We start from the raw sequence: 15,896 nt of genomic DNA on the forward strand, positions 1-15,896 counted from the left end.
TGGATTCATTTTCCCCTTTGTTAGACCACTGTCCTGATGCCCTGGGATAGCCTTATACCTACTGTCCATTCTGTACTCATCTGTCCTTTTCTAACAAGTCTGATAACAAATATATCAATCAAAGGCATCCACAGCATTCAGAGAGCCTTGGAACTGGGCATGGGGCATGCCCATGGCCTGAGGACTTGAGCCACACACCCAGCCTTGGGTTTTTCATGTAGGCATCTGTACCTATAAAAGAACTTTATAGCCAGTTGCCATTTTACTGATGTGCCATTGCATTTTTGGCTGCTCCAGAACCTGTAAGTGAGCAAGGGGAACATGAGAGTCTCGGGGAAAGAATAAAAATCTCTCCTAAGGAAGAGCCAGCTCACCAACTACTACCGGAGTTGGGAAAACATCAGGACAGGAGCCTTTTCCAATGTATTACCCCCTTAACATAATCTCCCCTAGAAGGACTGCAGCCATCAAAATCATTTTCAAAATACATCAGAGATCATCCACAGATCTTTCAAGGGTCAGAATAAGGAAAACATTGTGTCACCAGAATACCATCAGATTATATCATGCCATTGAAAATCCCAACAACATGCACCCCAAGCCAGCACCTGCAACTAATGGCAACCTGAAAAATTTCAATACTGCCCAAAAGTACCTGAAAGTCAAGAAGGCTCATAGACTGTTTTGTCAAATCACAAGTGGGTGTCAGTACCTGCATGCGCATAAAATCACCCACTCAGATTTGAAACCCCAGAATATCTTGCTAGACAGCACAAAGTTGTCATAATATGTGATTGTGGCCAGACTTTGGTGACTTATGCCTGTCATCCTAGCTACTCAGGAGACTAAGATCAGAGGATTGGGGTTTGAAGCCAGCCTGGCAGAAAAGTCCTCAGGAGACTCTTATCTCCAATTAACCACTCAAAACTGTTTGTAGCACTGTGGATCCAGTGGTAGCACTCTAGTCTTGAGCACAGAGAGGCTCAGGGACAGCGCCCAGGTCATGAGTTCAAGGTGCAACACTAACAAAAAAAATGCGATTTTGGACTAAGCACTGGTTTAAAACAAGTGTAGAAGAAGCGCAGTAACTTCTGAAACACAGAGACATTTGCTGCCCAGAGAAGTTTTACAAGAATGTTTACAAGACTACCTACAACACTTAAGAGTATTATGTAAGTACTCTTGTACAGAATGCTTGCAAGACTCATCCCCTTCCATGAATTCAAACCCACCTGAAAGTATATGTGGTTTGTGCTTCCAAACAGTATACTAACACACTACAGAAGTGCAAACCTCCTAATTAAGCTCTTAATAGCTGACCAAAAGGAAAAGGCCATCTGAGATGACATCATCCAGCACCCTTGACGATTCACTCAGAATACTGGAAAGGGACTGAGCTCTCCACTCATGTTCCCAAATATTCCTAATCTATATGGTGGGGAGTGCAAGGAAGTATTACACCCGTGACATCCGGGACTCCTTGACAAAGAGGAGTTTTGATAATACAATGGCTACTTAGCTGCTTCTGTGTCATCCATGTCCCAGGGGTTGGGCTCAACCAGGGAAAGGAAGCCAGGGTCTTCAGCAAAGTGCCTTGCCAGGCCCCAGTATGCCCTCCTACCTTCCCTGTCCACTGGATAGCAGGAACAGTGACCTTGACCTGCATCCTTTCACCCTAGTGCCCGTGGAAGAAGAGGAGGAGGAGGAGGAGGAGAGTTCAGAGGACAAGGGTATGAGGAAGGTCTCCCTACCCACCATTCCCCTCTACCACATAGGTGGCAGAGCTGTTCCCAGGCTATCTCCAAGAGTGTTCCAAAGGCTGGCCCTCCACTCATGCCAATGGTTGAGTCCCAACATCAAGGCCTTGTCTGTGGGGACCAGGTCAAAGCCAGCCTAGCTGTTGGTCTGCCATCTTCCAAATCCAAAGGAAATTGGGACGTTGCCCAAGAAAATAAGAACACAGGCAGCTGCTCCCCTGAGGTTAAGCCCTGAGGCTGACAATTATCTCAGCTCAACAGTGTCTGCGTTCACATCGCTATGCTTCTATCTGACGGCCAAAAAGAGAAAAAGGCAGCTCAGTAAGAAAATTATTCCAGGATCAAAGCAAACAGACGCCACACCACACGGGCAAAGCAGGCTAGCTGTGCTACTGCCCTTTGAAGGGATGTATGCCTTTCTTAATGTCCCTTTAAAGTGATCAATCATAATTGTAGAACTACTGGTACGCAATGCAAAAATTAGCTGTGGGATGATTCAATCACACTCCCACACACATCCAATGTCCTATCTAGAACCTAACAAGCATCTAAAGCAGAGCTGGGAAGACCAGAGGTGACAGCATCCTGCCCACCAATGCAGCTCATGTGTCACCCACCACACCCAGGAGCCCGGCCACCTGCCATCCACCTGCTGGAACACGGCCCTGAGGCTATTCAGTCTCTGCTCCAGTGAATTCCAAATTCTTGACTGCCCTGGAAATTATATCTGAACTTCTACTTAATAATCTCTGAAGTGCTCTATCTTCAAAGTCTGCTTATAGTCAAAAGTTCATTTAAGAGAAAGGAAGAGGTTAATGTGTTCTAAGTCCAGGCTACTCTCTTTAGGTCTGGAGTGAATTGGTTAGTGACAGCCCACCCGTTCCTTTGGTTGTCAGCAACATTCTAAAGGACCTCTTTTTGCTCCTAGTAGATGTGGCTATTCATGGATTGGTCTAACCATCATCTAATTGACCTTTCAGATCCCCTGGCCACAGGTAGGTACCACTGGTAGTCCTTACAGCCCCTGCCCCCTTGTACTGGGAACTTATCTCATTGTCCCACTTGTAGCCTCGGGAGGACAACCATTTCTCAGGGCCCCATAATGCCCAGAAAGTCTGGGCCTTAGCAGTACCACAAGAGTTTGCTTCATTAACATCTCTAAAGCTCCGCAGAGCCTGCACATCCAACAGATCCCCCAATTAAAGTCACTCGAGTAATTGCTGAACGAGTGGGAAACTGTTGAGAACAACTCTCTTCTGTTCAATCCATTGAACCAAGCAAAACACATAACTGTGCAGTGACTTCCCCCTGGAGAGGGCAATGTGTTACCAGTGACTTTGGGAATGACTACTCTGTCTGGAAAGGAGAATGGGAGAAATACATGGTTGTATCATAAGAGCATGAAACTGTGTGGATAGGAAAGTGGAACAGGAGGAAAACAGGTCTGTGGAAAAGTTCTAGGCTGCGTAGAAGACCGGTTTCTTACACCTAGAATTTACGTCTCTCAGAGTATGGGAGCCATGAACAGATAGTGACAGTTTATGATTGATGAGTGATTTCTATTTTTATGCCATGTATATAACGTCACAAATATATTATTTCAGGAAGAATGGTGAACTGCCAAGCATTTATGCATATAGAGAAAAGACAGGAAACAACTTCTTTAATGAGAGATAAGTATATTGTCACTAACTTCCAAGTGTGGATCTACCACAAAGAGGCAGAGGGAAGATGCTGGTGTGGAAGGTGCTATTAAAAATTCTGACCTTGGTTTTGAAGGGAGAGGAAAATTTGTGATTCACAGTATGTCCTAAACTGTGGAGCACCCAGCCATCCTCACAACTCTGTGTGTATCTGAGTGTGTTATGTGTAAGAAAAGCAGCAGGAGGGCTGGGAGTGTGGCTTAGTGATAGAGTGCTTGCCTAGCATGCATGCTGCCCTAGGTTCAATTCTTCAATACCACATAAACAGAAAAAAACCATTAAGTGGCACTGTGGCTCAAGTGGTAGAATGCTAGCCTTGAGCAAAAGAAATTCAGCAACAGAGACCAGGCCTTGAGTTCAAGCCCCAGGACAGGCAAAATAAAGGCATGAAAGAACCTGACAGCAAACTGTCCTGTTACTAAGGGCTTGAAGACATTCCTACTCTGTTTTCTACTCTGTTCTTTCTTTGAGCTGCTTTGCCATTCATTAGAAGTGAGGTCACATTAAGGCTACTGAAGTACTGAAAATAATTTGGAAGAGGGTAGACATTCAACTTGAAGTAGTGAGGTCAGCAAGGATTCCTTTTCATCAAAACTCTTCCACCTATTGGGCAAGTTCATGCACTGAGAGCCCTTGAGTTTGCAGGTCTACACTCATAACCCCTGTTGAGAGGATGGCTGCCCTTCACTGCACCTGCCTGGCCAATAAGAGCAGCCCTGTTTCCACCTGCCTGCCACTGTCTGACCCAGAAGCCTGTGGCATCCTTTAGCCTGGGTCTTATTCCCTTCTGTGTCCCCAACTCTCTGTGGATTCAAGTGTCACAAAGTAGAGCTGAGATGGTTTTCTTTCCAAAGGAGCCTTTTCAGACCCTGAAGAAGAGGCCTTCCTCATTCTTCAGCCTTAGGTTCAGGGTCCTGAGGCTCTGGAATGGTGAGAGCAAAGCTGGAATCCATCTCCCCCAGGGTATGGAGAACCCTATATAGGCTCTGATCCTTCCTCCTGAGGCTGACCTGACCATAGTTTCCACTCCCTTTGTGTTCCCAGAGATAAGAAAACACTTCAGAGCTCCATCAATGGGTAAATTCCTATGCTCTCCATGGCCACAAGGTCATGTTGGAGACCTCTCCCAGGAATTCTGCCTCCCAATGGAGCCTGATTATTCAGGCTCTAGATGCAACCTGTGACATCATGTGACACTTTCCTTGTCTTGCCTTTGTTTTTCCATGAATGGAAAGCCCCAGTAGGCTTTGAAAATGTGGAGATCACCTCCCACCACAAACTACTTGGGGTTCATTTTCTCATTTGTTAGACCCCTGCCCTGAAGCCTTGGTGAAGCCTCTGCACCTCTGCCCAATAGGTCCTCATCTGTCCATTTTGAAAGAAGTTTGGTGACAGGTGCATCCAATCTGATAGGCCTCTCCGCCATCAAGGTGTCTGGGAACTGTGTATGTATGTAACCTCCTGGTGGTGTCTCAGGACGTTAGCCAAATCCCCAATACTTTTTGAATATAGGTATTTTTAACTATAAAAGGGCATTTTAGAACAAGTTATAATTTTTCTTGATGTGGCATTGTATATTGTGCTGCTCCTGAGCCTACAAGTGAGGAAGAAAAAAAAAAAAATCTAAGGAACCGCCAGCTCACCACTACTACTGGCTTTTAGAAAAAATCAGGACTGGTGGCTTTATCAATGTTAATACTCCCTTTGACATAAGCTTCCTAGAACACTTGCAGCCATCAAAATCAGTACCAAAAAAAAAATTAGAGTTCATGAACACAGGTATTTGAAGCGCCAGAATAAAAAAAAAAAAATGTGTCACAAGAATGCCATCAGGTTATATCATGTCATAGAAGATTCCAACAACATATACCTCAACCCACAACATGCAACTAATGGCAACCTGAAAAATGCCATCAATGCCCAAAAGTACCTGGGGGAGAATAAGGCTCAAAGATTGTATTGTCAAATCACAGGCACATGCCAGTACCTGCGTGCATGTAAAATCACCCTCAGGCATCTGAAACCAGATAATATCTTGCTGAACAACATAGAAGCTGAAAAATGATGCGATTTTGGCCTAAGCATCCGATTCAAACCAGGGCAAAAGCTCACTTAATTTCTGTGACCTTCACTGCCCTGGGATGTCTTATAACAACGATTGCATCAGTACTGCCATCAACAGACTATGCAAGAGGTTTTGTGCAATATGCTCAGGTGTTCGCCCCTTGCATGAATTCCATGTGCAAGCACATATGGTTTGTGCTTCTGAATTATGTACCAGGCAAGTACAAACCTCCTAAATAAGTTCTTCATGGCTGACTAGAAGGAAAGGGCCGTCTGAGATGACATCATCCAGCACCCTGTTGATTCTCTCAGAATACTGGAAAGGGACTGAGCTCTCCACTCATGTTCCCAAACATTCCTATTCTCTATGATTGGGAGTGCAAGGAAGTATTAAACCCGTTATATTTGGGACTCCTTGACAAAGAGGAGTTTTGATAATGTAATGGCCACTTAACTGCTTCTGTGCCACCAGTGTCCCAGGAGTTGAGCTCAACCAGGGATGGGGCAAGCTGGGGTCTTCAGCAAAGTGCCTTTCCCGGCCCCAGTATACCCTCCAGTGGAGAAAAAAAAAAAGGCTGACGACCTTGACCTGCATTCTTTTACCCTTGTGCCCTTGGAAGAAGAACAGGAGGAGGAGGAGAGTTCAGAGGACAAGGGTATGAAGAAGGTCTCCCTGCCCACCATTCCCCTCTACCACACAGGTGGCAGAGCTGTTCCCAGGCTATCTCCAAGAGTGTTCCTATGGCTGGGCCCTCCATTCATGCCAATGGTTGTGAGTCCAACATCAAGGCCTTCTCTGTGGGGACCAGGGGCTGTTGGTCTGCCATCTTCCAAATCCAAAGGAAAATTGGACGTTGCCAGAGAAAATAACACAGGCAGCTGCTCTCCTGAGATTGAACCCTAAGGCTGGAAATTATTTCAGTACAACAGAGTGTCTGCATTTACATCACTGTGCTGCTATCTGCTGGCCAAAAAGAGAAAGAGGCAATTCAGTACAAATTGTGCTGGGGCTGGGAATGTGGCTTGGTGATAAGAGTGCTTGTCTAGCTTGCATGAAGCACTGGGTTCGATTCCTCAATACCACATAAACAGAAAAATCCAGAAGTGGTGCTGTGACTCAAGTGGTAGAATGCCAGCCTTGAGCAAAAGAAGCTCAAGGACGATACCTAGGCCCTGTCTCCAAACCCTAGGACCAAAGCAGATCCAGAAACCCCACCAGCCAGCCAAGGCAGTCCAACTGCGCGACTTCCATTTTATGAGACCTATACATTTTTCATGTCTCTTTCAATAGACAAAGCATACTGATATGGTAATGATATGCCAGCCAAAGATTAGATGTTGGATGATTACATCACTCTCCTGCATAAATCTAATACCTCAGAAAGAACAATCCTGCCCTATCTGCTAATGTGGAATCTAACAATGTCTAAAGCAGAGCAAGAAGACCAGAGACAGCCAAAGCCCTACCTACCAATGCATCTCACATGCCATCCACCACCCAGGACTCCTGCTGTCCACTACCACCTGCTGTAACCCAGCCCTGCGGCTATTCTGTCTCCAGTGAATTCCGTATACTTGGCTACCCTGGAAATTAGATCTGAACATATGCTTTATAATCTCCGATATCTTCTGTCCTCAAAGACTGCTTGCAGTGACAAGTTACTCATTTAGGTGAAAAGAAGAGGTTATTCTAAGACAGACTGGTCTCTTTAGGTCAGGAGTGACTTGTTTAGCATTAGCACACCCTTTCCTTGGCTTGCCAGCAATGTACTAAGGCATCTCTAATTGCTCCCAGTAGATGTGGATATTCATGGATCAGTCTAACCTCCATCTAAATGACCTTTAAGAACTCCCCACCATGGGTACTACAGGTAGTCCTTAAAGATTCTGCTCCCTTTTCTGGGACCCTATCTCAAGGACAACCCTTCTCCGGATCCCATAATGCCCAGAAATTCTGGACCTTAGCAGCTCCACACAGATTGACCTCTAACAACTCCTGAGCCTTGTGCAGCCTGCTCACCCCATGGATCCCCCCAACTGAAGTCACTTGAGTAATTGCTGAACCAAAGGAAATGCTCTACCAGCGAGGGAAATGGCTGAGGATAACCTCCTCCTGCTCAGTCTCCCGAACCTAACGAAACACCTAACTGTTGAGTGACTTCCCCATGGAGACGACAACGTGTTACCACCAGTGGCTTTGGGAATGACCTCTCTCCCTGTCTGGAAAGAGAAGGGCAGAAATACATGGTTGTATCCTAAGAGCCTGGGAAATCCTGGCCAGGGAAACTGATCTGAGGCAAACCAGGTCTGTGGAAAGCTCTGGGCTGGAGGTGGGGGATGGCAGGTGTGTGTGTGTGTGTGTGTGTGTGTAAATTGGGCCCAGCATCTGCCTTGAAAAGAATCACTGCACTGGTTCTGGGCCTCAAGGTGATCAGCAGCTCCGAGGAGCGGGAGCACCGCGCACAAAGCCCCTGCGCCTCCTGGCGCTCAGAGCAGCGACCTAGCAGGGACCTGTGTTGGTGAACCTGAGGACATGCCACCCCTTTCAATCCCGGCTCTGTGCCTCCTTCCAAGGGAGCAGATGTGAAGATCTCCAGAAGGTTCCCCACAGGCTGCCACACTAAAGGACAGGATGTAGCAAGGCCGTGCAGTTCCTGCGCCCCAGCTGTCCTGGGGACCCCGCTGCTTCCCCCCACACACACCCTCCTAAGGCCACTGCCACCCCAAGAACACATGGCTCTAGCCCCGTCCCGGGCTCGGCCTTGCGAAGGGCTCGGGGTATGGGATGGCGGGTGTCCGTCCTGAAGGCCAGCCTCTCCCTGTGGACGGACCCCATGGGAATGAGGGGCGCTGGCAGGAGGGGCCAACGCCTTCCAACGGCCCCCCGGGCTCTCTCGCGCCTGGCCTCAGGGGTACCGGGCCAGGCTGGGGCTTCCGGTGCCCCGGGGCCCGGGCTGGACCAACGGCCACGCTGGGCGATGACGTGGCGGCGGGCGGCAGAGCTGAGCCCCGCTGCCCTGCTCCCCAGAGAAGCCAGAGGCTGGCAGCCGGGCTCTGCGCCTCCTGAGGCGGCCCAGCCCAGCCCCAGGCGCCCCGGGGACCCAGGGTGTGCAGGGGCTGGCAACACTGGGCAGCAAGGAGGGGGGCCCGGGACAGGCGCTCCAGACTGCACAGGGGATGTGGGGGGACACTGCTCCCCACTTCTCCTCCCCTTCCCAGTGTCCAGCTGGGCCTCATCCGTGAGGAAGGAGGCAGCCCCTTTCTCCTCCTGGGGGCGGCCGGGTCCCCTTGTCCCCTCTCAGTCCTCTGGGAAGGGGAGGCCTCCTCTCCTCTATGGAGAGGCCTCCTGGGGGCCTGGTCTCCAAGAGGTGCCTGTGGTCCTGGATTCGGATGCCCCTTCTGCTTTTCTGGCACCTTCTATCGTTTCCTTTCATCTCCTGGTCTGTGGTCTCCTTTGCCACTTAGGATTTATGTCACTACTCCCATCAGCCCAGAAAGCTTAGGGTTTCTTTTCTGTTAAACATTTTTTTTTCTTACTTTCTTTTTTTATGCCAGCCCTGGGGCTTGAACTCAGGGCCTGGGCATTGTCCCTGAGCTTCTTTGATGAAGGCTAGCACTTGAGCCACAGCTTCACTGCAAGCTTTTCGCTGGTTAATTGAAGATAGGATTCTCATGGACTTTTCTGCCTGGGCAGACTTTGAACCTCCATCCTCAGATCTCAACCTTCTGTGTAGCTAGAGTTACAGGTGTCAGCCACCAGCCTGTGGTATAATGACTTCTATGTTTTAAAAATGTGTTTACTGCACCATTACAGGTAATTATAGGAGAAAGTAATAAATAATCCCTATTTTCTATTACTATTAAAAATTTGATTTTCTTGTTCCATTGAGCCCTTTGGTGGCTTAAGTGGTAGTCACAGCATACATCTTACAGAATTTGGGTTCCTGACCAACTTTTAAGAATTTTGGGCCTCCATTGTCATCCCTGCAGCTTTGTTTTATAACTTATTTTGTTGTTGTTGTTGGTTGTGGAGGCTGAACTCTGGGCCTGGTCACTGCCCCTCAACTCTTCAGCTCAAAGCTAGCGCCTTACCACTTGAGCCACAGAGCCACTTCTGGCTTTATTCTGCTTGCGTGGTGCAGAGGAATCGAACTAGGGCCTGATGCATTTGAGGCAAGCACTGAACCACTGAGCCACCTTCTCAGCCCCTCTATACACTTAATAGTTTCCCAGAATGTGGGAAATATGACCAGATACTGAAAGTTTATGATTGATGAGGAGTGATTTCTATTTTCCTTTTTATACAATGTATATCAATTCATAAATATTTTGTTTCAAGAGGATGAGGGGAATGACAAAATGATGAACACGTATGTGTGAACAGGCAAGGCATAGTAAGACTGCTTTGATTAGAAATAAGCATGTGTTCACTCAATCCCAAGTGTGGATCTGCCACAAAGTGGAAGAGGGCTGGTGTGAACGGAGCTATTAGGGCATCTGAGCTTAGTTCTGGAGGGAGAGGAAACTACATGAGGGAGCAACAGACATCCTTGCACGTATGTGTGTATTTTGGGATGTGTTATGCATAAGAAAAGCAGGGGTCAGGATTGGAGGCATGGCTCAGTTGGTAGAGCACTAGCCAATGAGTGAAAGCAGCTGCCAGTATGGTTCAAGTCCTGGTCTCAGACCAAGGGGAAAAAGAAAAGCAGGGTTTAAAACAAACAGGGAGCTGATTTCCCGGCATCTTAAGGGATTGCCCATATTTCTACTCAATTGTCTACTCTGTTCCTTCTTTGGGATTCTTCACCGTGTTGATTGGGAAATGAGCTCAACTTAAGGCTACTGAAGTATTCAAAATAATTTGGAAGAGTCTAGACATTGAACTTGAAGTTGTGTCACCAGCAAGGATTAGTTTTCATCAAAGCTCTTCCGCCTATTGGGGAAGTTCGTGCACTGAGAGCCCTTGAGTCTGCATGTCTACACTCATAACCCCTGTTGAGAGGATGGCTGCCCTGCACTACACCTGCCTAGCCAACAAGAGCAGCCCTGTTTCCACCTGCCTGCCCTTGTCTGACCCAGGAGCCTGTGTCTTAATCTCTTCTCTGTCCCCAACTCTCTGTGGACTCAAGTGTCACAAAGTAGAGCTGAGATGGTTTTCTTTCCACAGAGCCCTGAAGAAGAGGGCTTCCTCATCCCCCATCAGCCTGTGGTTTAGGGTCCTGGAGCTCTGAAATTGTGTAAGCAGAGCTAGAATCCATCTTTCCCAGGGCATGGAGGGCCCACTCAGGCTCTGATCCATCCTCCTATCTGAGGCTGACCTGACCCACAGCTTCCACCATTGGTGCACCATTGGTGCTTCCAGAGAGGAGGAGACACTTTGGAGTCCCCTTTCCTGCACAAATTCCTATGTCCTCCACGACCACAAAGCCCCATTCAGGACACCTAGTCTGCTAGAATTTCTGCCTCCCTGTAGGGCCTGATCCTCCATGCTCTAGATCCACCCCGTGATATCAAGTGACACTTTCCTTGTCTTGTCTTTGCCCTTCTTCCATGAATGTTGGCTACAGAGCCTCCAACAGGCTTTGGCCATGTGGAGATCACTTCCTTCCCGCAACCTCCTTAGGGTTCATTTTCTCATTTGTTAGACCCCTGCCATGATTACCCTGAAGCAGCTTCTCTGCCTTCTGCCTAATCAGACTGCCTCATCAGTCCTTTTCTAGGCGATCTGATGACAGGTGCATGCAATCTGAGCAAAGGCCTCTCCAGTTTTCAGCGTGTCTGGAAACTGAACATTTAGCTTTCCTTTGATGACAGTATCTTTGATGGGACTTTGAATACCCACTCTCAGGTGTGTCCCCAGTTTTTTGTTTGCCAAAGTAGGTGGGCATCATCACCTCTTTGTGACCAGTCTGAAAGTTGGAGGTTAAGGTGTGAAGGGAATCTTTTAGGATTTCTTATTAACTAATTAAAAAGCATGACTATTATCACAGGTGTCATCCTTTGGGAAGGAGCTCTTAGTGGGAATGAAAAATATCATAGAAATAATGAATTAATGCAGAAAGTGTGATACTAATGGAAAAGGGAGAGCTGAGTTAAAAAGTGCATCACTTGACAAATGGTCAAGAGAAAGCAAGATGAAAGAAATTAAAATAATGCTGCAATGATTCTTTTGTGATGAACATGCCAATTTTTTTTTCTTTTAAAAGAGACCATGTAACTTAAAAATAGTTGAAAATAAATGGGCAACTGCAAATATGTCTTGTGTGTGTACACAAAAAGAAAGCCAATAGTCCTTTGTGTGTGCATATATGTGTATATACATAAGATGATCAAAATATTTTTAAAAGGCTAGGTGGGATAAATGTCAAAACATATTTGCACCAAACACCCAGCTAGCTACATGTACTAAGCAAGAGCTATAAAAAATGCAAGGAGAAGTTAACTTTTAAAAATAATTTAGGCACAGTAGCCTGTAATCCTAGCTACTTAGAAAGAGGTAGACATTGGGAGGTTTAAGATTTGAAACTAAACCTGAGACCTCCATGTCTGCCAATGGGGTGAGTATAGCTGTCTATATCTACAATCCTAGTTACATAGGAAGCATATGTAGAATGTTTGTAGTCAGAAAGCATGAGATTCAATCTGAAAAATAAAAGCAAAAGGCTGGTGATGTGCCTCAAAGTGGTAGAGCACCTGCCTCACAAGCAGAAGAGCCTGAGTTCAAATTTCAAGTGTGTGTGTGTGCACGCGTGCATGTGGGCACACACACATGTGTATTTTGGTGAGACAGTTAAAAAAAATCTCCACATGAATCTTTTGTTTGTTGTTTCAAAATGAGACAATGTTAGAATTCATGTGAGAGAATAAATGTATAACCTAGCTAAGGATGTGCAGGAAAGCAACAAACAGTGGGGTCTTAAGTTCTTCAAGAGAGCAAGGAATAAAAGGGTTGGCTGAGGACAGCCAGCTGGGTCTGCTTTGGAGAGAGCAGAAGGGAATTCCTAGTTGTCAGCTGCTTGGGAGAGCTGGCATTGGGTCCATGGCAGAAAAGAAGCTGCATGGGCCAAGAAGATGACCAGGGCAGAGTAGGCCCTTGCTGGATGCCCTGGAAGGGGGAAAGCTGGCCAGCAACAGAAATTTAAGAATGACAGGAGTCAAATAAACCTCTGTCAGTTGAGGGGCATGCAAAGAAACAGAGAAATACAAATTCTATGAAGAAGCTCTGTCAGATTTGAAGGATGAGTGAAAGTTGCTGGCTGAACAGTGGTTTTGAGGTCAGTAAAGCCTTCACGGGAGAGGAAAATAGTACCTGTGAAAGAACTATTTGGAAGGGGAAAAAAATCAAGTTCCTATGGAGGCCAGCTGCATTGGGCAGCAAAACTACAGGCGTCAATGTGGAGATAGATGCAAACATCAGATCGTGGATTTTTATCTTGGCGCAGTGAGCTTCTCTTCCCTTCTCAGCCCCCAGAAGGAAAAAGGAAAAGGGACTGGGGGAAGGGGGTGGTGTATAGCTCTGCAGTAGATCACCTGCCTAGCACACAATGCTCAAGGCCCTGGTCTGGATCTCCAGCACCCAAAAAGAAACAAGGTCCAAATCAGACACTGTTGTATGGTTTGGCAAGATAACACACAGAAAGACCAAACTGAGGAGAAGAAAAATCTCAGCGATAACCATGAAATGGAAGACGGAAAATAAAGGCAGAGCAAAGCAAATGGAGAAAGAAAAGAAAGGAAAGGAAGAAAGAAAGAAAGAGAGAGAGAGAGAGCAAGGAAGGAAGGAAGGAAGGAAGGAAGGAAGAAAGGAAGGAAGGAAGGAAGGAAGGAAGGAAGGAAGGAAGGAAGGAAGGAAGGAAGGAAGGAAGGCTGGACAGTGGGTATGGTCTGGGTTAAGACAAAGATGCAGAAGGAAATCATAAAGGAACAATGAAAGATAAGCAAACAGCAATCAAAAAGAAGAAGAAGAAGGGTAGAGAATGGCTGGGAGCCCTGGGATAGCAGATCAGTCATTGGATTCAGGTACTAAAGCTAAGACCCCACTAGCACCACCTCATCTCACTTCAGGGGCCTCTCTGTCCTTGGCGCTCTCTCTCTCTCTCTCTCTCTCTCTCTCTCTCTCTCTCTCTCTCTCTCTCTCTGTCTGTCTCTCTCTCTCTCTGTCTCTCTGTCTCTCCCCCCTTTCTCTCTCCCTCCATACTAAACCTTCTTCCAGCTATGTTCTTAGCTCCAGATGAAGGGAGACTGGTGTTTCCAAAAACTTCAAGTTTAAGGAAGAAGCAGAGTTAAGGCCAGGTTGACTAAATAAGCCAGCAATGGCAAAGGGTAAAAAGAAATATGGTTCACCATTGTGTAAGGTACTCAGTCTCTTGGCTTCTTGATTTCCTCAGCTGTAAAATGAGGATGCAATAATAGTACCAATCTGCTAGGGATCTTGGGTAGGTTCAATGAGCTCCCTCTATGTGGATCCCTTAGGACAGTTAGCTAGCTGTGCTTCAGCTAGGGGGTATTAGCTGACACAATTGTCCTCTAATGAGACCCAGCCTCTCCCAGCTACAGTCATGGTACCAATTGTGATGTCATATACTTTCAAAGGCCCCATCAGACTTAGTTTATCAGTGAGAAGAAGGGTAAGGCATCAACATGGAAAGCCTATTGTGCCATTAGGGCCCTCATCTTGCCTCTTATCTGAGAATGTCCCCACCCTCACCCCCACCTCGCTGAAGGCATCACCTCTAGAACTTGCTTGAACACTTCTTTTCAGGCCTGGTCTAAAGCCCAGCTACACAACAGAATTGGGCCCTTCTAGCTCCCTTTTGCTCTCAGATGGCCAGGGCAGCCTTGGGTCCCTTGCCAACTTCTATATTATTATTTTTTTTTCCTAAAGGGCTGATAGATCACAGTAGGGCTTTTGAAATGTCTGACCGCAAAGTCTTCTGGAGCCTGTCCTTTGAACTGAACCATGAATGATTGGGTTTTTAGCAATGGGGAAGAGAGGGTCCTTCCAAGCAGAGATGAAGGCTCTAGAAAATGTAAGGGACTCTGGCCTGTTTCATTAGAAAGGACAGTCCTCTTGACTTGGGGGTTTGGGCGATCCCCTGTGCTGGAAGGAACAGGAAAGTGTGTTGGAAAGTGTTGGTCACTAAGCTGTGGGGCTGGGTGTGGGATTGGTGTCTCCAAGCATTGGCTTTGATGGGTGACAGAGATCATGTTGCCTTACAAGAGGTTTTAGTCACCTTTGGGAAAGAACAGCTGCCAGCCATGGACTAAAAGATGGAGCCCAACCTGTGTGGATCCAAGAGCTTTGAGGGGAGAGGGAGACAAGATAAGTAGGTGGGGGCGGGAGGGTAGCCCTGCTAATGGAATGTTTCAGGAAAAGCTGTATGGGAGCTCTTTGAGGTCACTATTTTGTCTGTTCTGTCTTAAGCCTGACCCAGTTCAGGGCCTCCTCGAACATGGCAAATACTCATAAATGTTTGCTGAATAACCTCATAAAAGGAGGTGACCGAGTAAAGACCTCTGAAGGTCATCTGACAAATGACTGACTGCCGCCCTCCCCCCCCCCCCCCCAATCCCTGGAGAAAGCTCTGTTATGATTTGCTTGCCGGAAATGTCTGCCAAGTCCAAAGAATAAACCTATGACCTCTATCAGGGAGCCCTGGAACCTGAGTGAAATCTTGGAAAAAAAACCTTGAGCAGCCTTAATCATTTCTTCAAGGAACTCCTTCTGAGATCTGAACATAACGTCCTCACATTTGCAAAATGGGCATAGTGCCTGTCTGAAATGCCTGGAAACCCTTGTAAAGAAATCTTGGAACCTGTCTGAAAGTCTGGAAAATACCCTCTTCCCCCACGGGACAGTGGGGGTAGGGGGGAGTTGGGGGGGGGGGGTGAACAACAAGCAACTTTCTAGGGCTGTGAGAGAGCTGTGGGTATTGGTGGGATTTCTGCCTTTTAGGGCAACCATAATTTTCAGCACGGGGAATGAGGAGAAAGGTCATTATTAATTCATTATAAGACCTTTGGCTGGCTGGGTTTTAGTGGCTTACTTGGGCAAGTTCCAAGTCTAGAATCAAGATGGTAGTGCTTTATGTTAGTTTAGGTCCCGGTGGTCAAGTAGAAGAGCCTGATATCCTTCTGGGTGGCTGTGGTTTAAAGACAGGGAATGTCACCCCAGTTATATGTCAGTATTAACAGAATCCTGGGAGAGTTACAGGCAAACGAGGCTGGGGCACCGATTTTGGCAGGCAGGGGACAGCCCACCAGGGCCTAGCAGGGGCCAAACAAGGAAGTTGTTTTGTGCTCACCCATAGATGAATCCACACCAATAGATTTTTCCAGTAGTTGTGCTCATGTACTTAAATCGTTTCCCTTC

The 15,896-nt window shown here is 46.9% G+C and overlaps 1 protein-coding gene across 1 annotated transcript in view; it reads left to right on the top strand.

Annotated features, from left to right (window-relative positions):
- LOC122114443 (sperm motility kinase Y-like) overlaps nt 1–2,451 on the top strand; it is a 36,891-nt gene extending 34,440 nt beyond the window's left edge. Inside the window, exons 7-8 of the mRNA XM_042687607.1 lie at nt 1,680–1,730; nt 2,384–2,451. Coding sequence (XP_042543541.1) covers nt 1,680–1,730; nt 2,384–2,451 — 119 coding nt within the window. The remainder of the gene's footprint in view (nt 1–1,679; nt 1,731–2,383) is intronic.
- The last annotated feature ends 13,445 nt before the right edge of the window (nt 2,452–15,896 follow it).

This window comes from Dipodomys spectabilis, unplaced genomic scaffold, assembly GCF_019054845.1.
Source record: "Dipodomys spectabilis isolate Male_0828 unplaced genomic scaffold, ASM1905484v1 ptg000108l, whole genome shotgun sequence".
In the NCBI taxonomy this organism is placed as follows: Eukaryota; Metazoa; Chordata; class Mammalia; order Rodentia; family Heteromyidae; genus Dipodomys; species Dipodomys spectabilis.